Here is a 26,865-nt window from a genome sequence, read left to right as displayed (position 1 = left end):
TTGCTCCTCTGCTGTGTATGAACTGAGTGCCCTCTAGTGGAATAGCTGATATTGATTTAATATTCCAACATGGGCATTTTCACAAATGGTTTCTAACCTGCCCATTTTACCTGTCATTCCCCTGTCCAGTTCAGTGACCTATTAAACTCAAATGTAATTGAGTCCTGTTTGTTTGGAAGGTAACTGAAGCTAATGCATGTCGACAATTGTGCTTGCCTGATGTTTTAGTGTCTATGTGCACTCATTCTGGTACTGAGCTATACGCAGAATTTCAATTCCCAATGTGTACTAAATTAGATGATCTCAGCTAGAGTGAATTACATAATAAGCAGCTGATACAGCTTTGTATGATCTGTTTAATATTCAAAGAAAACTGATTTACTTGCATCTTTGCTTAACTTACGCTGAAGAACGTTGATGTTAACTCCACTGCCAACCCTTCCCCCTCCAACTATGAGATGGATAGAGTAGTATACAGATCAAAACGTGTCACCATGCCATTTGTTATGAGCCAAGTTTGTTATGAACCCCAAAGTGTATCATGGAGTTCACCTGACCCACAATTTTTACTAGATTGTGGTATGGGGAGCACACGGCCCACTCTACAGGTGTGGTGCAGCAGAAATGGAAAAGTTTTTTTTTAAGTAAAACAATGTTTATTCTATGACCTCAAGTTAACCTTTTTAAAACACAGTGAACATCTTAGCAACCGTCAATTCAAATACAACCTCCAAAGAATACAACACTAAGTAATCCTTTAAGCTTTCCTTTTAACATCCATAAGACTTAAAACACCTTTTACCAGAAGCACATCAGGTTAAAGTCACTACTGTTATTAGTTTTAAATCACCAGGATCGATTTGCAGTCTTTAGATTACAGAGAGATTCATACACCTTCTGGCTGTGACTGCAGCTATCCATCTCTGAAAACGAAACTAAAACACACTTTGCAGCAAACAGCCTAAAACAAAAGTAAAAAGCTGGTAGACAGCCCTGCTCCACCCCCTCTCTGACATCACTGCAGTAATAAACACCCATTTCTTTACTCTCACTACAGATATTTATATACACACCCATTTATAAACACCTATTTCTTAAATGTACTCTCACATGACACTGTGCAAGTAACCAATGTGAAATTGCCCCATACCTTGGGGCCAGTTGGGTAGTTCTTAGCCGTGTAATTGCTCTTTAACTGATTTGTTGTTTCCATATCAGGCTAAGCTGGTGAAATGATGAGATTCCATTGGAGACCACATCACCTCGAAGGATTGAAGAATTTATTATCCCAACATGAGCAATGAGAAGATTTATGTCTTCCTTGGTGCACCAGCTGTTTTGTCGCAGCGGAAAACATCGGCAAAAGACGCAGTAGCCGATGGCAGCTCCAAGAAGTGGCTTCAGTGCCAGGTCTGGTATGATAACGGATCTCTCAATGCCAAGCCTAGAGATTGCAGCACCAAGGAGTCTCCGGAACATTTAATTTGTCATGAAGCAATGACGCAATTGAAAAATCGATCTGGGCAGTCTTCCACTTCAAAACGTGAAGAAGGAAACATAGCATTATCTCAAGAATGTGCTTTTGAGAATCTAGATGCATCGATGCTGGGACAGGGAATGAGCAAAGAGTGTGATCTGCTGCACAATGAGGAGATCTATGCCAGGCAGATCGGGAAACAGCTCTGGAAAGGGTCGAGCAACAGAATATTGCTGAACTCTGAAGGGAGTATCAAGATAACTGAAGAACATGACGGTGATCCCATCAATCCTGCTTGCTCAGGAGGAAGTTCCAACACACCTTTGGAGTCCTACAGCAGCAGCAGACAAAGCGGAGAAAATAGGAGTGACAATCGGGACCCTTCTGGCAGAATAGCAGAGCAGAATGTACCTTTGCAAGAAGATTGTCCAGAGTTTCTCTGTGACTCTCTGTTGGAATACCTGCAGCATACGTTTCCAGCTGAAGGGCAGCAATCCTGTTCCAGACGCACAACGGTGAATGAAGGTTTATCAACAGATGCTGAATTTCTCAGTGTGTTGACTGCAAGTCAAGCTTCCATCCTTTCACAGGCACTGTCACAGAGGCAGTTTATTACACAGGACCTGCATGAAAATTTAAATGGAAAACTGGGAAAAAACACAATAGATAATAAACCTCCCTGTCTGCTGCTTGCATCTACTCGTAATTTTATTGGGCCAGATGGGGAAAGTACCAGTGAGGCAGTGTGGGGACAGGGTGATAGTTCCGAAAATACCCAAGAACTTTTCAGCTTACTAAGTAACCGGCAATTAGCCAGTGAGGCCGTAGCTGGGAGGACATCAGAAAGTTCAGAACAATCCTTCAGTCCCATCACCAAAGGGTCAGAAGATAATGTTGAGGTTAATATTGAACCATGCGGGCGAGGCATCCTGTGCTCTCAGGTTGCAGGTAGTTCTAAGTGGTCTTTAGAAGGGTCAATTGAGGCAACTGAGGAGCTGGAGGAGTTAAAGCAGGTGACCCAAACATCGAGACCTTCAGTTTATTTAGATGGAGACTCACCGTCGTGTAAGAAAATGAAGACCATGTATTCCGAGAGAAGAAGATCTGATCTAGGGCGCTATCTGAAAGCACAGGGGGACCAATGGCCAATACCCAAGATTGGCTTCATTGATACAGAACAGCTTAAGAACTGCACTGACAGAAGCAGAAAATACCACATTCTGGTCACTATTCTGTCCCGCTGCCTCTTGAAGGAGATACAGATCAAATCAGGATCATTCGCTGGGTGCAGAGTCCCCATAGCAACTATTTTGGTTACAGATCAGTCAGGAGTCACTATGAAGATTGCGTTGTGGCGAGCTTCTGCATTCTGGGCACTGAGTGTCTTCCCTGGGGATATTCTAGTAGTAACAGGTAAGGGAACATCTATTTCCAGACATTTGTTGCTTCTTTTTCTATGTACTTAGGGGGGAATTCTCCCAGCCGAGAAGTGGCACGTTTGTGGGTGTGGGAGTGGTTACACCCCCTCGAAACTGACACAGAGAATGCCGGGAAAACTCAACCTGTCTGGCAACATTTGTAAGGAGGAAAAACAGAGTTAATGTTTTGTTAGGCTCTTCATTAAAAATGAAAGCATTAGCAACGTTTAACTGTTTTCTCTGCCTTCAGACGCTGGCAGCCAGGTTTAGTTTCTCCAGCATTCTCTTGTTTGTTTCAGATTCCAGCATCTGCAGTATTTTGCTTATTCCCCTGAAATTGACAGTGATTCAGAATCCCAAGACCACCCTGCTATCTTCAGGGTTCTGGCTGCATAGGATTGAAGGCAAGTGGGGAATCCCTGTGGACTTTGGAGCAAAATTGCGATTGACAAACTTGTTCAAGTTCTTTGAGGATGTCATGAGCAGGGTGGATAAAAGTGAGATTTCCAAAAGGTATTCAGTAAGGTGCAACATAAAAGGTTACTGCACAAAATAAGATCTCATGGTGTTAACGATAATACATTGGCACGGATAATTATCTAACTAACTGAAAACAGAATCAGGATAAATGTTTAATTTTCAGGTTGGCAAGCTGGAACTAATGAGCTGCCACAGGGTTCAGTGCTGAGACCTCACCCATTTACTGTCGTTAAATTTATCCCTCAATCAACATCACAAAAACAGATGACCTGGTCACATTTTCATTGCTATTTGTGCACAAAGTATCTGCCATGTTTCTGACATTACAACAGTGACAATGTGTACTTCACTGACTATCAAGTGATTTTGAATGGCCTGGAGCTGTGAAAGACACTAGATAAATGCAAGTGTTTTTTAAAAATGGACTGGAAAGATCCACGTTCAATTCTTGATCTATAGGCCAGAGTTTGAGTATTCTGGAGTGAGTAACGTACCTGCTGACTCTTCAACGTCTCTCTCACAACGTACAAGTCAGGAGTGTGATAGGGTATTGTCTTATTGCCAGGATGATTGAAGCAGCAACAGCACTTAAAAGGTTCAACACTATTCAGGACAAAGTAATCTGTTTAGTATCAGCATCTAGCAACTTATCTATTATGCAATAAATGCTCGTGTCGCAGCGAGCCCACCTCCCACGAATGGAAAAGAAGATTCTAAAGTGAATGATAAAGATACTAGATGCTTTCCCGTACCAGCCTCCCCGAACAGGCGCCAGAATGTGTCGACTAGCGGCTTTTCGCAGTAACTTCATTGAAGCCTGCTTGTGACAATAAGCTATTATTATTATTAGTATTATTATTATTATTGTTCAACCATAGCTAACACAGAAGATAGGAGCATGAAGAAGCCATTCGGCCCTTTGAGCCTGCTCCGCCATTCATCACGATCGTGGCTGATCGTCCAACTCAATAGTCTAATATTGGATTTATTTATTGTCACATGTCCCGAGGTACAGTGAAAAGTATTTTTCTGCATGCAGCTCAAACAGATAATTTAGTACGCAAAAAGAAAATACAAAACAGGGCAACACAAGGTCGACAATGTAAATACATAGACGTATTTTGACATTACACTCTTCCAACTTCTTCCATCGGGCAAGAGGTACAACATTCTGAGAACACGCATTGGGGGAAGCATACAGGAGTGTAGTATTAATCAGATCAGTCCATAAGAGGGCTGTTTAGGAGTCTGGTAAGAAGCTGTTTTTGAATCTGTTCGTGCGTGTTCTCAGAATGTTGTACCTCTTGCCCGATGGAAGAAGTTGGAAGAGTGTAATCTCAAAATACGTCAGGGGGAATTTATTGAAATACAGTTGCTGTTGGAAAATACAACAGCCTTTATGTTTACAGCAAGATTCCACAATCAGAAAATGGAACAAATGACCAATTACTGCTTTGGTAATATTGGTTGAGGGCAGAATGTTAGGCAGGAGGTGAGGAGTCACTCTTGCTTTTTATTTCCCAAATGCTGCCATAAGATCTTTTATATCCACCTAAAACAGGTAGACAGTGCCTCGATTTAAGATATCGGTGTACAATGGTGATTTGTGTTTCTCTTCCATTCTTTTGTCAACTCATTGTCAAAACAATGAAGTTGGGGTGGCGGGGGGAGAATTTCAGAACTTGGGGACTGGATAGATAGCTTTATTGAGACAAAACGTAGGCGAATAAAACGGAAGGGAATTATTTTGTACTTCAGCCATCTAAAAGGGATATAAATTAATACGAGAGCGATTCGGCTTTAAGGGGCAGCAGGGTAGCATGGTGGTTAGCATAAATGCTTCACAGCTCCAGGGTCCCAGGTTCGATTCCCGGCTGGGTCACTGTCTGTGTGGAGTCTGCACGTCCTCCCCCTGTGTGCGTGGGTTTCCTCCGGGTGCTCCGGTTTCCTCCCACAGTCCAAAGATGTGCGGGTTAGGTGGATTGGCCATGCTAAATTGCCCGTAGTGTCCTAATAAAAGTAAGGTTAAGGGGGAGGTTGTTGGGTTACGGGTATAGGGTGGATACGTGGGTTTGAGTAGGGTGATCATGGCTCGGCACAACATTGAGGGCCGAAGGGCCTGTTCTGTGCTGTACTGTTCTATGTTCTATGTTCTATGTTCATTCAATCTTTCATTATCTCCATTGTTTAAATCACTTCTGGGTTTTTTTAAAGCATTTTCCCTTTTTATCCATTTACCCTGTGCTTACAAACCTACATTAGCTCCTAGAGCTGGCAATGCTGTAATTTAAAAATGATTAACCTCCATGTTATCCCCTTCCTGTTTATATATCTGCGTCCAGCCCTGGAACCCTCCGACAGTAATGCTGTATTCCAGTTCTGGCCCCTTGCATTCTCCTATTTTCATTGCTGCACCATTGACGACTGTGCATTCAGCTATCTATCCAGTCCCCAAGTTCTGAAATTCTCCCCCCGCCACCCCAACTTCATTGTTTTTGCTACAGTAAAGGTACTTTCTAAACACAAGTTGTTTTGTTTCTGTCATTTTTCTTCTTTCAATTATTTTTGAGGTTTTTTTCTCCCCCATTCTTGCTCTGTTTGAGACACAACCCTTGACTTTGCCAGGGAGCATGCTTCCCAAACAATGGCATTTGTCCAGGAATCCAGGTCAGCCTTGCTTTCTTGGTTGCCAGGAGACCAAGCCGGAAATCTCTGGCAGTAGCCTCTATACACTGTCAATGAATCGGCAGGAAGCTGAAGACAGATGGCGGAGATAGATTTCAAGTGCGTTAGGCTGCACTCTGGGCGAACAGCCAGTAAAATATTAACATCTTCCTTATGATAATGAGAGGGAATTTCTCCTTTCACCCAACGCCAGGATTGGGGGTAAGGTGCCACTGTGACTCTCAAGGCTCCACTCCTTCAGAATTTCTTTTATTCTTTTGCAAGGTGTGGGCATCGCTGGCTAGGCCAGAATTTATTTCCCATCCCTCGTTGGCCTTGAGACGATGGTGGTGAACTGCCGTCTTAAATCGCTGCAGTTTTCACATTTCTCTGCATTGAACTTCATCAACCACCTTACCGCCCATTCCACCACCTGTCTGCCCATTCCACTAAGTTGCCCATGTACGTTTTAAGTTCTGCACAAACCTCACAGTTGACAATGCTACCAAGTTTCATATAATCTGCAAACTTTGAAATTGTGCTCTGAGAACCAAAGTCTGGGTCATTAATATATATCAGGGAAAGCAAGGTGCCAACACTGACTCCTGGGGAATCTAGCCTGAAAAACATCTATTAACCACTCTTCTCTGTTTCCTGTCACTCAGCCGTATCCTTGTTGCTGCTGTCCATTTTATTCCGTGAGCAATAGGTTTGTTCAAAGTCTGTTGTGTGGCACTGTATCAAATGCCCTTGGAAGTCCATGTGCACCATGTCAATTGTATTATCCTCATCAACCTCTTCAAATACCAGATTAGTTAAACATGATTACCTGGTAAGAAATCTATCCTGGCTTTCTTTAATTAACCTGCATTTGTCCAAGTTATGATTAATTTTGTTCCGAATTATCATTCCTTAAAATTTATTACCTACAATGTTAAGTTGATTGGCCTATACTTGCTGGATTTATCAAATCCTCTGGAACCATCCATATGTTTTTAAGGAAGACTGAAAAACTTTGGCCAGTGCCTCCACAATCTAATTTCTGTCAGCATCCCTGAGTGCATCTCATCTGGTCCTGGTGTTATAGCCACGCTCTTGTAGTGTCTGAATTGTCTCCCCTTTCACAATGACCTGGATAACACTTCCTTGAAAAAGACAGATGCAAAGTATTGATTTAATACATCGGCGATGTCCGCTTCCTCCGCATATAAATCCTATTTTCCATAGAAACCCTACAGTCCAGAAAGAGGCCATTCAGCCCATCAGGTCTGCACCAATCTCCAGAAGAGCACCCTATCTAGTCCAACCCCTCCCCTATCCCCGCGCATTGAACATGACCAATCCACCTAACCACATCATTTGGACTGTGGGAGGAAACTAGCACCCAGAAAATACCCACGCAGACATGGGGGGAAAAAGTGCAAGTTACGCTTCACACAGTCACCCAAGGCCAGCATCGAACCCGGGTCTCTGGCGCTGTGAGGCAGCAGTGCTAACCACTGTGCCGCCGTACCAACCCTTTTGGAGCCAATTGGTCCCACACCTCCTTTATCGCCCTTTTACTACTTCTATATGTTGATAGCACGCGCATTTACTGCCAGTCTCTTTTCATACTCCCCTCTTTGCTTCTCTTATTTTGCACCTCTCTTTGAACCTTCTATGTTCAGCCTGGTTCCAATTTTTAAATTTATCTTAATTAATGTCTCTCTTGGGTTAGCCCTGCTGCCTCACGGCGCTAAGGTCCCAGGTTTGATCCCGGCTCTGGGTCACTGTCCGTGTGGAGTTTGCACATTCTCCCCTTGTTTGCGTGGGTTTCGCCCCCACAACCCAAAGATGTGCAAGATAGGTGGATTGGCCACGCTAAATTGCCCCTTAATTGGAAAAAATGAATTGGGTATTCTAAATTTATTATTTTTTAAAAATTAATGTCTCTCTTGTCATCCAGGGACCCTGGCTTTGTTTGTCATATCTTTCCCTTTTGAGGGAATATACATTGACTGTGCCAATATTCCTCTTCTTTGAAGGAGAAAGCCCGTGCTCAGCTGCAACTTTCCTGCCAACCTTTGGCTTCAATTAATTTGGCCCAGATCTGTTTTTAACCCATTGAAGTTGGCTTTCGCCAGTTAATTATTCTTACTCTGGGATTGTTCTTTGTCCTTTCCACTGTCCCCTAAATGTTCTCTTATTGATTCTACTTAAAATTGTCAATAAACCTCTTCATTCTGTCTTACTTAACCGCTTTAATCTTCAGTTATCCATGCAGCTCTAGCTTTGAATGCCCCTCTTTCCCCCCCAGTAGAAGAATATTTCTATTAGGTACCTCAACATTGGGCTGGATTTTAAGGGCTCCCCGACAATGCGTACTTTTGGTGGGTAGGCATGTAAAATATGGTGGGTGGGCAGCTCACCATCTTCCCGCCCTCCCCCAAACAAGTTCCCATAGTACTGGGTACGCCCACTAGTCCTCTGCCATTATGAGGCCCTTAACAGCCCAATTAAGGGTCTCAATCCACCTCCACTGCCATAATCCATTGGGCAGTGTGAAGGCGGTTTTTTAAAAACTAAGTTTGGTGAAAAGGCAGGAACAAAGTGGGGGGAGGGGGTACATCCTTTGGGGAGTGCCCTGGATGCACGGGAGGGACATCCCGAAGCAGCGCCTCGTCGCCATGCCTCCAAAACCCATTCCCCAGACAGACAGAACAGAACAGTACAGCACCGAACAGGCCCTTCGGCCCTCGATTCCCCCTTGACCCCTATCCCACCAATGCCAAGGGTGCCTGATTCCTCCTTACCCAAAAAGCCCAGGACTTTCCCGAGTCTGGTCACAATTGGCCTTCTTCATGGAGATGTTTGCAGTCTCAGCTCTTTGACAGCTGCTCATTGTTCAATGACTCTTTGTCTATGATTTCTGACTCAAATCCAACTCAACATTGAATTGGCCCCTACTGTTATCTATTTTTACACTTGATTGTGCATTGTTCTTTTCCATAACTATTCTAAGCCTGGTGATGTTACAATCATTGTGTAAAATGTTTGGGTGTGTTGAATGCCGATTTGTGCTGACTACATGGACAGTATGCTAATTATCTGGCGATTGGGCAGAAAAGTTATTTGGGAGCCTAAGACATGAAATGTGTCAACATCCAGGTTAGCATCCTGGTCTCTTAGCTCAGAGAGGCTGTATCAATGAACAGACCATCAGACCATGACATGGAAAATAAACAAGTTGGAGAAGCAGAAATAATATAATAAACCATTTAAAAATATTTTAAAGTCAGGATTTGGTGGTGAGCTGCCCACCCACCATATTTTACATGCCTATCCACCAAAAGTACGTATTGTCAGGGAGACCTTAAAATCCAGCCCGATGTTAAGGTATCTAGTAGAAATATTATTACGTGGAGAGAAAAGATGGGCATTCAAAGCTAGAGCTGCATGGATAACTAAAGATTAAAGCGGTTAAGTAAGACAGAAAGGTTTATGACAATTTTAAGGTTCATAATACAGTTGGCCCATAAATAGCACAGTGGGATAAACAGCTGGCTTGTAATGCAGAACAAGGCCAGCAGCGCGGGTTCAATTCCTGTACCGGCCTCTCCGAACAGGCGCCGGAATGTGGCGACTAGAGGCTTTTCAGCCTTTAGATTTTTTCCATGTCGGTGCAACATCGAGGGCCGAAGGGCCTGTACTGCGCTGTATCGTTCCTTAGTAACTTCATTGAAGCCTACGTGTGGCAATAAGCGATTATTAAACATATAAAATTATGAAGGGAATAGATAGGATAGGTGCAGGCAGGTTGTTTCCACTGGCGGGTGAAAGCAGAACTAGGCATAGCCTCAAAATGAGGGGAAGTAGATTTAGGACTGAGTTTAGGAGGACCTTCTTCACCTAAAGAGTTGTGAATCTATGGAATTCCTTGCCCAGTGAAGCAGTTGAGGCTCCTTCATTAAATGGTTTTAAGATAAAGATAAATAATTTTTAGAAGAATAAAGGGATTACGGTTTATGGTGTTCGGGCCGGAAAGTGGAGCTGAGTCCACAAAAGATCAGCCATGATCTAATTGAATGGCGGAGCAGGCTTGAGGGGCCAGATGGCCTACTCCTGCTCCTAGTTCTTATGTTATGTTCTTATGTTATGTTGAGAGCCCAGCTGAATAAATAGGAGATCTTAAAAAATGGGAGTAGGAGGGGCATGGTCAGAGGATCGGTGGGGTTGATGAGCGACTATAAAGGAGAGGTACTAAATGTATATTTTGCATCCAACTTCGTTAGAGAGAACAGGATACTGCCCATTTAACAGTAAAAGAGAGCAATTATGAAATTGGATAGGATGAAAACAGTCCAATGCTCAAGAATTTTCAAAGTCTGGAAGTTTCAGCCTTGATTTCAACCACCAAATAGTGGTATTGAGCTGTACAGATATCAAGATTCAGCAGTAGTGGTAATTGGAAAACATGCTTTGCTTGACTTGGGATCAACCACTATATTCTACTTGATTAATGCCAGCTTCCACACCAGAGCACACAGACAGGAGCTGCCCTGGCTTGGTGTAATTTTACAGGGCAAAATTTAATGAGAGATTTGTAACGGGAGGACATTTAATCAGGAGAAAGTGTGGCGGGTGGGAACCCTGCCATCTTCCCGTCTCCAACCCAGTACGCCCATGATGGGAAGGCCCATGCAGCACTTACTGCCTCATTCAGTCGTCCCTGATATCAACCAAACAGTGGACTGGGAGACTCACCTGTCAGGGAATACGAAAAACAAACCTGTGCTGAACAGGTTTCTGGCTCCAGAGGGTGTCCTTCGTTTCAAGGCAATCAGTGCCTGATAGTGGAACCTGGCATCGGAAAAGGAAGGCACACCGAGACCCTGTCCTTGCTGCTGATCCTACTCCCCTCCCTTCCTATAGTCCTCCACCCTGCGACCCTCCCTTCCACCATTACTCACCTGTGTCCTAGGGTGTGTGCATTGTCAGCCAAACAGTGAAAAGGCCGGTAGCTCTCAGCAGGTGGAACTTTTGTCCCCCAGGCTCCTTATTACATGGGAATGTCTGAGAGACTCTGGCGCGCCTCCCACCAGATGTGGACCTCGCGCAAGCTGCCCAGCTGCAGTGAGACACCTCCCCCCCCCCCCACCCATCTCCATTAAATACCACCCATGGAACCTCAGGCAATCTGACTCAGAGAGAGAAATGATTTTCATACGAACACTGGATATTACGACTCAAGTGAAAAGCGAGCCTGTTGGAATTAACTTTGGACTGGTTCCCGTAATGGTGAAAATTCAACAGAGTGCAATGTCATATGTAAATGCATCATGGGAGTTTTTGGTGGTGTCAAAAAGTTAAGTGGGAGGGGGAGAAATATAATTGCTCCGGTTTGCTGTATTATTTGCCTAATGAGGAATATTTAGTCAATCTTCATTAGTGTCTTGAGTGATCCTTAATTGGTCGCTGGAAATTCAAATCTATGTTTAAAAGTTATCAGTGTCTAGGCGGAATCATAATGTCATAAATAATTTTTTTTAAAGAAATTTTAGAGTACCCAATTATATTTTTCCAATTAAGGGGCAATTTAGTGTGGCCAATCCTACCCTGCACATCTTTGGGTTGTGGGGTGAAACCCATGCAAACACGGGGAGAATGTGTAAACTCCATATGGACAGTGACCCAGAGCCAGGATCGCCCCTGGGACCTCGGTGTCGTGAGACAGCAGTGCTAACTACTGCGCCGCCATGCTGCCCCTGATAAATAACATTGAAGATATATTGATAGTATCCAAGATCCTATTCACATTGCATAGGAAGGAAGGAATAAAATTGTATGCACCTGTTTCAGACCATTATGAGGAATACCACACAGGTAGTGTGCTGCATCATTGCCTGCTCCCAGAGAATCAATGCAACTTTCCAGTCCTGCCACCTTCAAAGATTTGAGTCCACAGGCTCCCAGTTGTCTCTGTTGCTGCACACCCTTTAAAATTATACCATTTATTTAGCCGCTCCTAATACTTCCTACCAAAATCCACTACTTCACACTTCTCTCAGGTCTACCAAGGTTCTGCCTTCTTCACCAGTCTGTCCACATCCTCCGGAACCGGTATTCTCTCTCCCCCCACGCCGGGTGGGAGAATCGCTAGGGTGCCGCGCAAATCGCACCCTGACCTCCGCATGCGATTCTCCCACGTCCCCCAAAATCAACGGCGTGCAAATCGCGCCGGGCTGCTCGGAGAATCGCTACAAATGGCGAGCGGTGATTCTCTGCCCCGTATGGGCCGAGCGGCCGCTCCGACACAACAGGGTCCCACCATCGTTGTCCAACCCTGGTCGCTGCTTGCGGGAACGCTCGGGGTGGGGGGGTGGGGGCATGGGGGTGAGGGGGGGCCTCCAAAGGGTCTGGCCCGCGATCAGGGCCCACCAATCGACGGGCCGGCCTCCCCCCACCCCCTCCCCCCGGGCCTACATTCCGCTACGGCCGGCCCTGAACACCCACGCCATATTGCGTTGGGCCAACGCGTGTAAGAAGTTCCCCGCGCATGGGGTGCTACCCAACTGCGAATGCGCAGGATTGAGCTGCCCCAACTGCGCATGCACGGCTTGGCGTGGCGCCCATTTGCCGCCGTGTAGGGACGCTGGAGTGGCGTGAACCACTCCAGCGCCGTGCTGGCCCCCTGTAGGTCATGCCCGGGCCCTGTTCACACCGTCGTGAAACGCGACAGCGTTCACAAAGGCATGGGCTCTTGGTCCACGGAGTGGAAAATCGCCCCCATTATCTTCCTTACTCTTTACTACATTGAGTTTTATGTTACCTGCAAACTTTGAAATTATGCCCTGTGATGTTGTCAGGGGCTGGGGATTGCAATAGGTGGGTCGGATTTCTTGCAGTTCAATAACCCAGTTGTCCAGATACAATATAAAAGGTGAATGTTTATTTACAAATCTTTAGACACCCACCAAAACAAAAAGGAAATAAATAAATAGCTCTTCCTGGAGGGGAACTTTACACACAGTTCTGCGCACAGCAAACCCCCCCACTCTCCAAGGCCGCCTCCTCTCATTCACCCAGTGAGCTTCCTTTTTCTAGCAGGACACAAGTACTGCTTTTATTGGCTGATCAGCCTGCACAGCTGATCCGCCCTGCAGTGATTCATCATCAGTTTGTCATGTGGCTTCCTGTGGCCACCTTGATAGGAGAACCAGCACGGTCTGCCACGTTGAAACTAAATGGCTGCAATACCCGATACCTCTTGTGATGTGGTCATTCCCGTCTTTGTTCTGAAACATCATCCTCGCCTCGACAGACTCTGGGTTCAGTGAGACCACTAGCATTTCCTGATTGTCATTTCTACAAAAGATTGAAATTGTAGATCTGCTCTTTCTTTTTCTGGCTTGGTTGCCTTACTTTATAGGTGACTGCACTCACGTTTTCAATGATTTTGTAGGGTCTCTTCCAGGTCACCAGGACTTTATACTCAGTAAGAAAAAATGCTGGAAAATCTCAACAGGTTTGGCAGCAGCTGTAGGGAGAGAAAAGAGCTAATGTTTCGAGTCCGATGACTCTGTCAAAGCTAACAGACTGAGAAAGTGGGAAATATTTATACTGTGGAGTGAGAATGAAAGTTGAATCATAGCCACAGAAACCCAGGGAAACTGGGTGCTAATGGCCACAGATACCCAGGGGAAAGAATGTTAATGGCAGTCCCCAGAGAGAACAAAAGATGTGAAAGGTCAAACAGCAGCAAAACTAACATCAGAGGATGAACTGTAGATGTGGGGGGAGGGGAAGGGAGAAGCAAAGAGGAGAAAGGTGAAGGAAAGGTGGATAAGATTGGGGGGAAATAAATATATATTAAGAAAGAAAGAAATGGTAAAAGACAGTTTAAATGAAATGAAAACAAATGGGTCGAGGTGAGATAGAGCTAATCATCTGAAGTTGTTGAATTGGATGTTCAGGCCGGAAGGCTGTAGCCTGCCTAACCGGAAGATGAGATGTTGTTCCTCCAGTTTACATTGAGCTTCACTGGAACATTGCAGCAAGCCAAGAACAGTCATGTGGGCATGGGAGCAGGGTCTTTTGTTAAAATGGCAAGCAACAGGAAGGTCAGGTTGCTGAATGCGCACAGACCGAAGACCCGGGTGATCGCTTTGCTGAGCATCTTCGGTCTGTCAGCTGTCAGCATCTGGGAGGAGGAAAACTGAGTTAATGGGCATGATATTTCCCTTTTAACCCTGACATTGAGTTCACAATCCTGCACTATGTGGGAAACAGACACATGTTAGTGATTTTCCTCGAATTGGCCACTTGGTGACCGGAGGGTGGGCTCTCAAAGCTAGAGGGCCAACAAGAGGCCTTCCAGCACTGAAAGCATAACAGCTTGCAGATCACGTATGCAAGAGGGTTCCTCCAACTTTCAACACTTGTAAATTTTAAAATGACTTCAGCAAACAGGCCACCATTATGGAGAGGAAATCTCTCCACATGGGTGTAGGGTTACCAACTGTATTTATATGCATCGCTGGAAGTTTCAACCCATGATTTGGCCCCGTTCTCCAGCCAAGAGTCAACCTGCACATTCATCCTTATAACACACTGCCCTTCCTACACCAATTGTAAAGCTAAAGGACTCATTACCCAATTGGATGATGCTTGACTGTCAGTTAATTGAACCCCCCATTTTCAATAATCTGGTGAAGAGAATATTTAATGAAAATGACAACAACAAAAAAATGTTAGTGTTATGATTATTTTCCGGGGTTACACATTGGCCACCTTCTCCTTCAACTCCACACACCTCTTCCAAATAATAGATGTTGCTAAAGATACCCATGATGTGGAGATGCCGGCGTTGGACTGGGGTGAGCACAGTAAGAAGTCTTACAACACCAGGTTAAAGTCCAACAGGTTTGTTTCAAACACGAGCTTTCGGAGCACGGCTCCGAACATTCACCTGAAGAAGGAGCCGTGCTCCGAAAGCTCGTGTTTGAAACAAACCTGTTGGACTTTAACCTGGTGTTGTAAGACTTCTTACTGTGCTAAAGATACCGGCATGGATCTTGGCTACATTTGCCTTTTTGTGGGATATGCGGAACATTATTTGTTCCAGTCCTACTCCATCCTGTCCCTCACCTCTTTTTCTGGAACATTGATGATTGTATGAATTCCATTTCCTGCTTTTGTCCTATAATGGACCATTTCATCAACTCTGCTACCTGAATCCTGGAGATTAATCCTATATTCTGGAGACTCCAGACGAGTCCAGGAGGGTTCGCAACCCTTACAGGGTGATATGTCAGCATGATAGCACAGTGGTTAGCAGTGTATGGGTCCCGGGTTCGATTCCCACTTGGGTCACTGTCTCTGCGGAGTCTGCACGTTCCCCCCGTGTCTATGTGAGTTTCCTCCGGGTGCTCCGGTTTCCTCCCACAGTCCCAAAAGACGTGCTTGTTAGGTGAATTGGACATTCTGAATTCTTCCTCAGAATTCAGGAAGTCGCAGGGTGGCGACTAAGGGATTTTCACAGTAACTTAATTGCAGTGTTAATGTAAGCCTACATGTGACACTAATAAAGATTATAATTGTTATTATGTGGGCACAGGTGAGACAGACAGCTGGGGAAGGCCTCAAAGCCTACCTGGAATACTGACTGTTAACCCACTGGTCTATCACCTGTAGGCTGTCTCTAGACCTAGCCTTTTGAGGCGTAGAGGCTGACTGGAAAATTACACTCAGCTTAAACCGAGTTTCAGACAATAGGGCTTAATAGGCCTTTAACTGTCAGAATTTAATTACTGCCGGTCTAATTCCTCTGCGAAAAATTCATCCAACCAATGCAAATGAAGCTATTATGAACAGGGAATGCAGTAAATTGAAAGAAGTATAAATAATATGCTGTTTATCCTGGAGGGAGTGTTTGGGACCTTGGACAGTGAGGAGATAAAAAGTCAGATGTTTAATCTCCTATGCTTTTGGAAAGGTGTCTTGGGAAGAAGATTGCGTGTTGGGGGTGATAGAGAACTTGACCTGGGTGTCCATTGGTGGTGACATCATGCTGGAGGTGGCAAAATTGGTGGAAAATGCATTTGGATGTGGGGACAGCATGGTGGCACAAGTGGATAGCACTGTGGCTTCGCAGCGCCAGGGTCCCAGGTTCGATTCCCCGCTGGGTCACTGTGCGGAGTCTGCACGTTCTCTCCGTGCCTGCGTGGGTTTTCTCCGGGTGCTCTGGTCCAAAGACGTGCAGGTTAGGTGGATTGGCCATGATAAATTGCCCTTAGTGACGAAAAAGGTTAGATGAGGTTATTGGGTTACGGGGATAGGGTGGAAATGAGGGCTTAAGTACGTCGGTGCAAACTCGATGGGCCGAATGGCCTCCGTCTGCACTGTATGTTCTATGCTGGTAGGATGGAAGGTGAGGGCTATGCACATCATGGAATACTATCATTGGTTCTAGGAAGCGAGGAATGAAAGCAGTAGTGTGGGAAATGGAATGGTTGAGGATCCTGTGAGCCGCGTTGTGGGTGAATCCTCAGTTGAAGAAAAAGGAAGACATAACATGCTCTGGAATGGAAGGCTCCATTGTCAGAACAGATGTGTCAGAGAAGCGTGCAGGATAAAATTGAATTCTTACAGGGAGTTTGGTGTGAGGAAATGTAGTCGGAGGTAGTTTTGGGAGTCAGTGGGCTTATAGAGGATATTGGTCAACAGCCTATACTCAGAAATGGAAACAGAGAAGTCAAGGAATGGAAGGGGAGAGGGGAAAGCAGAGTTGTTGAAATCCAATTCAGGTCAGAAGCTGGTACAGTCATCAATGTAAGACCAGAAGGCAGAGTAGAATTAGGCTAATCGGCCCGTCGAGTCTGCTTCGCCATTCAATCATGGCTGATATGTTTCTCATCTCCATTCTCCTGCTTTCTCCCCATAACCTCTGATCCCCTGATTAATCAAGAACGTACCGGAGGAAGAGATGCAAGGCAGGAGACCTATATTCTACAAAAAGCCAGGCAGAGCTAGGAACCATGCCAGTATCCATAGTTGTTTGGAAGAACTGTGGAGTTGAAAGAGAAGTCATTCAATCTGAGAACAACTTCAACCAGGCGAACGTGTGCGTTGGCAGATGGGAGCTGGTTGCGCCTCTGTTCATTTTGAGAAATGGGGAGCCCTCAAGTCGTCCTGATGTCAGATGGAGGTGTAGAAAGGGACCGACTGGACAGCCAAGGTATAAATAAAACTGCTGAGTCTAGGAAACCGCCAGAGTAGCAGTGGGCATCAAGAGAGAGTCACGGATGTAGATGGGAAGAGACTGGACACGATGAGAAAAACAAAAGAGTCAAGATAGGACAAAAGTAGTTCACTGGGGGAAGAACAGTCCAAACTGATTTACACCAAAATCTGTTTGTCAGACACAATTTGACTTCAACAGATGCTGCCTGTCGTTTATTAACCCATGTGGAACTTATCAAACACTTCTTAAAATATCAGTGCATTATTTTGCTAGGCAATCCATTTAATTAGTTACTTGGTGAAAAATAATACCAGTTGGTGTGTTGATGGTTTGAATCAGATGGTGTACATGCTGAGTGACCGAGGCATCGCCTCCTGAGGTGCAGCATCACCCCAGCAGAGATAGGTGACAACATTGACACTGGTCACCTTCAAGGTTGCTTTTTTATTCTGGTTGTCCGTAGTCCTAAACAACTACCCATAGATGCCAGTATTACAAGTCTGCAAGATAACGGGTGCAATTATTTTTTTTAATATTGGTAATGTCCTAAAGAAGAAGAGAAATTAACGGAAAAGACTCAGTTGACCGACAACACGCAGAGAGAGTAGGCAAATTAATATTTAATCTGTGCTAGGAGATGTTTCAAGATAAGTGGCATTAATAAAGTATAAAAGGGGGGCACATACGCACATACAGAAGAAGCAGATTAACCTGTAGAGTGAGTGGAAAACAGGAGTTGGTTAAATGCCAAAGTCATAATAATGAGATAAATTTAAGATATTCATAAGATACAATGAATGTGTGAATAGCCCAGTAGGTGGGATAAGGCTTCTACGTCAACCTGCCTCATTTCCCACTGCTTGAACTATTCACAATTTTTCTATGGCTCATAAATGTTTTTAATTTCTTTGCTTTCTCACATTACACCCCCTGCTGTCTTATGCTAATATCACTTCTTCCAATTTAATTGGGTCCTTTTTAAAGTCAGACACTTCATAGCTTATTTTTTTTCTGGTCTACGTTTTCCACCAGCCTTTCTTCTTCTGCTTTACTCCGATTTTTATGGATTTTCCCTTTTTCAATTAAGGATCGACTCCCGAAACATTAACTCCTCTGTCCTCTCCACAATGCGGACTGAATGAATATTTCCACCATTTTCTGCTGTGACAAATTTCCAGCTTCGGCTGTTTCACATTTATTGAGAACACTCTGATTTCTTACCACTGACGTGATGTTTTAATCATCTGGATAACATTCACGAATCCCTCGCCCTTCAATACAATCCCTGTACTTATGAGATGACAGTCCAGCTGTGAGAGGAGATGTAAGGTTGAACAGAGAAGGCTACTTAAGTGAGGTTGTATCAGAATGACTATAATTGCGTGTTGTAGCACTAAGATCTAAAGATTGGGAACTGCTCTGTATTGAGTTAGTTGGTTTCAGGCAATCCAGCAGATGAAAGAAAGAGGTAGAAAGACTTGAATTTAGAGACCGCCTTTCAAGATTTTCAATGCATTTCACAACCGATGATTTATTTTTGTTAAAATGTAGTCACTGTTGTAATGTAGGAAATGGGAGTGTTCTAGATTAGGAACACCATCCAGTGGTTCCCACTGCAGTGGTGAAAGAGGACTGGATCAGGCTGAGCTGTGATGCCAATGTTTAGGTGTAAAGATCTGCTGGGTGAGGTACCATAATGGCTCTCCCCACTCCAGAACTGCACTCCAGCAAGATTCAGTCCCTTCATCAGAGAGAGAGAGAGAGCAAATTGCAAACAGTATTTGGAGTTCCTTTGCAAGTGCTTCGACTGGGCGGCTGATATGTGGCTACTCGGTATCATTAACAACAACCTGCATAAAATGTCACAGGAATGTAATCAACCAAACTTGACATCGAACCACATACGATGTTATGGCAAGCGACTAACATTTTGGTCAGAGGTAGATTTTGTTTTTAATTTAATGTACCCAATCATTTTTCCAATTAAGGGGCAATTTAGAGTCGCCAATCCACCTAGCTTGCACGTTTTTGGGTTGTGGGGGCGAAACCCATGCAAACACGGGGAGAATGTGCAAACTCCACACGGACAGTGACCCAGAGCCGGGATCGAACCTGGGACCTCAGCGCCGTGAGGCCGCAGTGCTAACCCACTGCGCCACCATGCTGCCATCAGAGGTAGATTTAAAGGAGCTTCTTAAAGCAGACAGGTGGAGAGGTTTAGGGAGAGAATTCCAGAGCAGAGGCCCTGGACAGATGAAGGCATGGGGTGAAGGAAATTAAGGACCCACAAGAGGCCAGAATTGAGAGAGTATAGGCTTGGAGTGTTGTAGGGTTGGAGGAGGTTACCAAGATAGGGAATTGTGAGGCGGTATAGGGATTTGAAAACAAGGGTGAGAATTTTAAATTCATACATTGCTAGGGTTTGTCTAAGTAGGCTGTGGATTAGGCTTTTTTCGAAGTTTGAAGCCCTGTGTGAGCTTTGAATGAGAAGAATACAGGGCCTGGGCCATGTACATCAGACCAGAGCCATTCTGAGAGCTGGATATATTCAGTGGCTCCTCAGCTCTTTTCATCTCGAATGTCAGCTGATTTGCATCAGCTGCTGAGAGGTTAAAATTATTCTGGGCTTATTGTGTTTTGTTTTTATTTAAATTATGTGAAATGAATGTCATCTCTAAAGAGGTCATGGTGCATTGCATTAAAAATTGCCGGCCATTGTTACATCTCTAGTTAGCCAGTGACACAATTTCCTCTGATTCGCAGAAATCTATATTAGGAAATCTTTTTAGAATTTAACCTTTCGAATTCCACCTGCATATCAAAAGAAATACTGGAATTTTCCAGTGTGCAAATTAGCTGCCATGTGTCCTCAAATTACAACAGTAACAAATATACTTTGAAAATTATAACGTGCGATTGAGTGTCCTGAGTTTGTGAAAAATGCTACGTAATTGCAAGTTCTTCTGCATCATTTTGGTGAGGTATGCGCGGGGGGGGGGGGGGGGGGGTAAGCTGGCACATGGAGGTTGTACCCGAGCGTGTTTGCTTTCTGTGCGTAGTTCTCTTTTAGGAGTGCCATCGCTTCCACGTAACTCGGGGAGTCCTGGATCAACAGGAACACTTTGGAGCTCAACCTGGAGTATAAGACCTGAATCTTCTGACCTTCCGTTGGCGTGGAGGTCGCAGCGTTGATGTAAGCCTCAAAACAAGCTAGCCAGTGATTAAAGCCCTGTCTGGCGAGTGCGGATCTAGCTGCAGGCGATCTGGTTTGATTCTGATATCCATTTCTCAGTAAATCTGACTGTAATAAATTGATGCCCAATCAATTGCACGAAAGACTCAGATTGGTACAACTGTGGCTTTATTACAGTCAGATGCGTGGCCTCATACTGCAGCTGGCGAAATGGCTGATCAGAAGGAGAACACGCATATTTATACGGCTCCTTATGGGCGGAGCTAGCCGGCAGGGGCTACCGGCAAACCTGTAGTGCTGGTCCCTTACATCCCCTAATACAGGTGCACACAGTGGTTCACCACAATCCAGGAGAGAAAGGCAGCAACAGGCCTGTGTTTATAATCAGTTCGCGCTCTGCTGCCCCTTCCCAGCAGTGTGGGTGGTTTTATCTGTTAAGCGCAGTGCAAAAGTTGCTGTTGAGTGCTGGAATGTGAGATAAGGCTGCCTGGGTTCCAGAGGATAGGTGTTAAGTTAAGATCAAAAATTGATTAGAACATCGGACTGATCTCCTGTCCTTCTGGTTATCATGCAGTCAGTGAGGAAGGCATCATTCCAGTTGCTTTGCTTGAAACTCCTGGTTTTGGTCTATAGAGGTAGCAAGTTGAATCATTGATGAATTTTTGAAAACTACAGCCCTCTACTGAATATAAAATCATAGAATTCCTACAGTGCAGAAGAAGGCCATTCGGCCCATTGGGTTTGCACCGATCCTCTGAAAGAGCACCCTACCTAGGCCCACACCCCCGCCCTATCACCGTAACCCCGCCTAACCTTTGGACATTAAGGGGCAATTTAGCCTCCGGAGCTCCCAGATGAAACCCACGCAGACATGGGGAGACCCAAGTTCAGAAACAAATCAGGTCCTGGTGCTATGGCACATCAGTGCTGACCACTGTGCCAACGTGCTGCCCTGAGGCGGGGAAGGAGAGGTTAAACAGCTACATTAACTACAGCAGAAAGATTACTCTGTGCACAACGAGTAAACCAATTTATTAGAAATGAATGTACAATTTTCTGTCGGTTTTCACCACGCCATCTAGCCTGGGCTTGCAAAATGCTGCCAACTGTCCTGGCTTGAGACAATTCACACCTCTTTAACCTGTGTTTGTCCCTCTCTCAAGTCGCTCTGTCTGGACCTTTAAAGACTTAATTAGCTTTGAAGACTCGCATTCAAAGTATCATCTTGTACCATTGATTTTGTCTATATATGTAGTTGCAGAATCCACCTCTTCATTCACCTGATGAAGTAGCTGCGCTCCGAAAGTTAGTGAGTTGAAACAAACCTGTTGGACTTTAACCTGCTGTTGTAAGACTTCTTATTGTTTTCTCTGGCAAGGTTGTCTACCTCCTCTGCAGACTCAGTATCATTTCAGGTTCACAGCAAAGGGTGTTCTAGGCACTCACTGCTTTCAGAACAACAGAGCAGTTCTTTCATTTCAGTAAGTAGGGGAGAGAGTTCCTTTCGCTTCCAAGGCCTAAACACTTTTGCAGAGATTTCTCTCAGAAAGCATCACGCAGGAACCAATCACTGACCGCTGTCAGGCAGAACACTGTCCCTGGCCAACCCATCGGATGCCGGTTAACCAATCGAACCAACTCCCTCCAAACCTGGTTTCTTAGATCCACTTAGTGTCAAGGAGTCTGAATTCTCTCCAAAAACAGAACCTGGGTACACAGTGTCATGGCAAACAGGCTGTTTCAACTTTGAGTCCTCTGCTTAAAGGCACATCCCGATTTATGAGTCCACGGACCAAAATAATAAAAAAAATAAATGGGAACAAAGGAAATAAACTGTAAGGGCTCTTACACTGTACACAGGAAACCTTTCCATATCGATTTGTAAGTACTGTCATTTTCTGTTCAGGTTGATGAAATTGAACTGAATCCTTAGTTCATAGTTCATAGAATTTACAGTGCAGAAGGAGGCCATTCAGCCTATTGGGTTTGCACTGGCTCTTGGAAAGAGCAGCCTACCCAAGGCCACACCTCCACCCTATCCCCATAACCAGTAACTCCACCCAACACAAAGGGAAATTTTGGACATTAACGGCAATTTAGCATGGCCAATCCACCTAAATCTGCACATCTTTGGACCTTGGGAGGACACCGGAGCGCCCGTAGGAAACCTACGCACACACTGGGAGAACATGCAGACTCCACACAGACTGTGACCCAAGCCAGGAATTGAACCTGGGACCCTGGAACTGTGAAGCAATTGTGCTAACCACTATGCTGCCGTGCTACCTTGAACCCTGATTAACAATAACAATAACTATCTGGATTTACATACCTTTCTATAAATATATGTTTAATATTGTAACATGTCCTAAGGTATTTCAAAGGAATAGTATCAAACAAAATTTGACAACCAAGCCACATGAGATATTAGGGGAAATAACCAAGAGCTTGATCAAAACGTTACGTCTCAAAGGTGGTAGAGAGACGAAGGAAGGGAATACCAGAGCTAAGGGCCCAGCCAGCTAAAAGCACTGCTGACGATGGTAGAGCGATGAAAATCGGATAAACGAGAGGCCAGATTTGGAGAAATGCAGAAACCTGAGGGGGTTGAAGGAAGTTACAGAGAGGACGTGTCTATGCCTTGGAGGATTTGAAACCAGGGTGAGAAAATTAAATTTGAGGTGTTGCCAAATCGAGGGCGATATAGGGCAACAAACACAGGGAAGATGGACGAGTGCAATTTCATGCAGGTTTGGTTACCACAGCTAAGCTTTAGAAGAGAACAAGTGCGTGAAATGTGGAGGAATGGAGGTCGGTCAGGAGTGCATTGTATTAGTTAAGTCCAAGGGGGGGAATGGGTTTCAGCAACAGATGAGCTGAGGTAGCGGTGGAGGATGGGTGATGTTACAATAGTGGACGTAGATGCTCTTGGTGATGGCGTGAACATATGGCTGGAGGCTTATCTCAGGATAGGATATGACACCGAGGTTGTGAATAGGTTTTCCAGCCTCAGCCATCAGAGAGAGGGTTGGAATTGGTGTTGAGAAAACTGAGGGCGGGATTATCCGGTCCCCCAGACACGTTTCTCGGCGGTGCGCCATCTACTTCCACCCCTTGTCAATGTGATTTCCCATTGAAGTCACCCCCCACCGCTGGGGAACCCATGTTCGGGGGTGCGCTGCCTTCGGGAAAAGAGAATCCCGATGAGAATCCCGGCCTGAATTTGTGGTTTCGAAACTTCACATGTTAAAACAACAGGAACGAAATGTATATTGAATTTTTCACACCACAGACCCGATGGATTACATTTGAAGTAGGAACCCCGTTGTGCCTTGAGGCAACTAATCGACACACTGGAGTATCCAGCAAACAGCAAGTGGGCTGAATAACCAGTTAATTGGTCTTTTTAAAATTGGAATTAATTTTGGAATTAATTGGAATTAATGAACCCCTATAACCTTGAGGGAGAAATATTGGCTGGAGTGCCAGGATTGCTCTTTTTGTTTGTTTGGACTTAGTTGGCATCTTATTACATTCACGGATCAGTGTGTAATGTCTTGTCGGAAGGACAGCAACTCCTATTGCACAGCTCAATATTACACTGCAGTGCCAGACTGAATTATACGTTTAAATCTCTGGAGTGATACGTGAACCGACGATATTCTAACATGAGGGGAGAGTGCTACCCTCTGAACCAAGTTGTGAAGTGGAGATAATTTGTGTTATAATTTACAAAGTGATTTTTCACCCTGAAGCTACCTCTTCTGAAAGTATCAATTTACACAAATTCCCTTGAACGATTAAGGGATGAATTTAATGATTTCTAATTTAGGGTTCCAGATGGTCCGGCATCCTGACACAGGTTTGAAATATGAGCATAAGTGAAAAACAATCCCTTGAATATTTTGGCAGGGGAGGTGGAATCAAGGTTCCCTTGCATCAATGGGTAATTTATTTGTGTTTCTGCCCTTTCAGATGTTGCTGTACACCGTAACCAGTGGCAGGGAGAGGAGTTGTTGCAGTCCACCCCAAGGAGTAAAATGATCAAACTGGGACCCTGGTTACAGATTCAGACCGCGCAATGTGGGTACTTTATTTTTAGTATGAGAAAGAAAGGTCATTAACACTTTTGGTTAACCATGTGCTTGAGTTTGGATGCAAAATTCCAGAGAAAGTTCAATACCATACCAACGTAAACTGCAGCAGAACCTGTTGCCATAAGCCTGCCACTGAGATAGGAAAGCTTGAATGTGTGAAGCAGGCTATTATGCTGGTGTCGAGGGAATATCTGTTGTTGAATACATTTAAAGCTGGGATAGACAGATTTTTGGCATCTTAGAGAATCAAGGGAAATGAGGAGAAGGCAGGAAAATGGAATTGAGGCCCAAGTCCTGCCATGATTGTACTGAACGATGGAGTAGGCACAAGGAGCCATATAGTCTCAACCTGTTCCTATTTCTTGTGCTCTTGTATAAACCTGTACTGGTAATGCAACCTCGCAGTCACCCCTATAACCTTGATGTCAGTCCAATTACGTAAGTTGTTCTGTTGAATTTGGGGGGCTAGGAGCCACGTCGCGTATTTTACACGCGCTGGGCCTTGGCGTCGCGTAAAAAGCGGCACCACGTAAATGACGCGGATGGATCTTGCGGGGCAGCGGAGGAAAGGAAGTCCTCCTTTAGAGAGGTCGGCCCACTGATCGGTGGGACCCGATCGCAGGCCAGACCCCATCGGAGGCCCCCCCCGGTGCAGGAACCCCCTCCCTCCCCCACATGCCGTCCCCCCTCCCAGCGTTCCCGTGCAGTTCCCGCCGGCAGCGACCAGGTGTGGACGGTGCCGGCGGGAACCTATCGTGTTGGGGCGGCCGCTCGGCCCATCCGGGTCGGAGAATCACCGCTCGCCGTTTGCAAAAAGCGAGCGGTGATTCTCCGAGCGGCCAGCCGTGATTCTCGCCGGGGGGGGGGTGGGAGAATCGCGTGCGGGTGCCGGTGCGGCGTGGCGGGACTCGCATGGGGGGGGGGGGAATTCCACCCAATGTTTGAGGGTCAGAGTAGGTAAAACAAAGTTAAGTCAACATGAAGGATCAATTCGTGTGATTGTCATTGTAAGCTGGCATTGAGAGTGTGTGTCACAAGCTGTTGGTCAACGTTAGAATTCAGGTGAGTTTGACTGGTGAGACTGGGATCCGGGCAAGTCTGGATATTAAATCTGTGGTTTAATATGTGCCTGCGTGTTGAAATTGGATAAGTCTGGGTATGGAGACAGGGGGTGCAGGGCACGTTTGGATGTTGAGACTAGGGTTGACAAAGGGCAAATCTCAATTAGGATTCAGGTGGCCAGGTGTAATTGTTTATTAAGATTGTTAATCAAATTAAAAACTGTTTGGGTTAGGTCCTTGTATATTGCTGTTAAAAGCACTGGATTGAGTGAAGTGACCCAGATTGTAGGTGTTCTGAGTGATGTGACCCAGATTAAAAGCATTAGATTGAGTGACATGAAGCTGAAGTCATTTGGAAGCTCCCCCTGTCTGTTATTTGCCAATGCTATACTTAGACCTTTGAACAGGAGCCCTGTTCCTTCAGTTTTAGTCCTAATGCTTGTAACCTGGTTTAAATATCTCCCGTCAATCCTTGTGCCAATGGTTAAAGATTGCTGTCAGTTTATTTGCATATCTTTAACATGTAAATTTTGCCTGTTGGATATTTATCTGTATGAATAAGGCTAACTTTTCCTGAATGTTTTGTTTCTAAAGGGTCACAAACGGTGAATGCAATGGCACTGAAGGAGCTCATAATGTACATTTCAGCTCAGCACTCCCATCTTTTGGCAGCGGAGTCCACAAACCATCAGTGTCTAGAGTCCAGGCAATATGTGAACATATACAAACTGCAACCAGGCATGGTGGTACATGCACAACTCAAAGTTGTCCTCATCACTGTGCTCTCAGGTATGTATCCTTTGATCTCTCCCATATTTTTCCCCATGTTAGTTCCCTTTCTGTTCTTGAAAGAGCAAGAATCCACAGGCACCTACCCACTCCCACCCTAGATAGAACCTTACCCAAAACAGTTATTGTGTGAGCACAAGACAGAGAGTGTAGAAATTGAGCTGTTTAACCATGGATGGTATCACATGATTGTTTTTTTCTTCACAAGTGCACCTCTCAGCATTTTGCTATGTTAAAAATGTAAAATAAATACAAGTTGTTGTTGATTTCCATATTAGGGATGCGTTCGCCAATCGAGGGTTAGCTGCCATCTAATATTCGGTATGGGAAAAAAAGTAATTTTTTTTTTGTCCACCATGGTGAGGGACATTATTGCTGAACTTCCTCCTGATAAGCAATAGCAACTTGAATTTATATAGCCTCTTTAACTTAGTAAAATATCCCACAGTGCTGTACAGAAGTCTT

At 44.9% G+C, this 26,865-nt stretch overlaps 1 protein-coding gene across 5 annotated transcripts in view; it reads left to right on the top strand.

Moving 5' to 3' along the window:
* Positions 1-26,865, top strand: part of shld2 (shieldin complex subunit 2) — a 161,235-nt gene that overhangs the window by 60,130 nt on the left and 74,240 nt on the right. For all 5 annotated transcript variants that reach the window (XR_005458575.1, XM_038782716.1, XM_038782717.1 and 2 more), the window contains exons 2-4: positions 1,219-2,890; positions 24,429-24,536; positions 26,206-26,400. Coding sequence is in view for 4 of the 5 variants with exons in the window: in XM_038782716.1 (XP_038638644.1) it covers positions 1,294-2,890; positions 24,429-24,536; positions 26,206-26,400 (1,900 nt within the window). In the remaining variant the exon portion in view is untranslated. The remainder of the gene's footprint in view (positions 1-1,218; positions 2,891-24,428; positions 24,537-26,205; positions 26,401-26,865) is intronic.

This window comes from Scyliorhinus canicula, chromosome 22 (assembly GCF_902713615.1).
Source record: "Scyliorhinus canicula chromosome 22, sScyCan1.1, whole genome shotgun sequence".
Taxonomy (NCBI): domain Eukaryota; kingdom Metazoa; phylum Chordata; class Chondrichthyes; order Carcharhiniformes; family Scyliorhinidae; genus Scyliorhinus; species Scyliorhinus canicula.
This window is presented reverse-complemented; position numbering and strand designations above follow the sequence as displayed.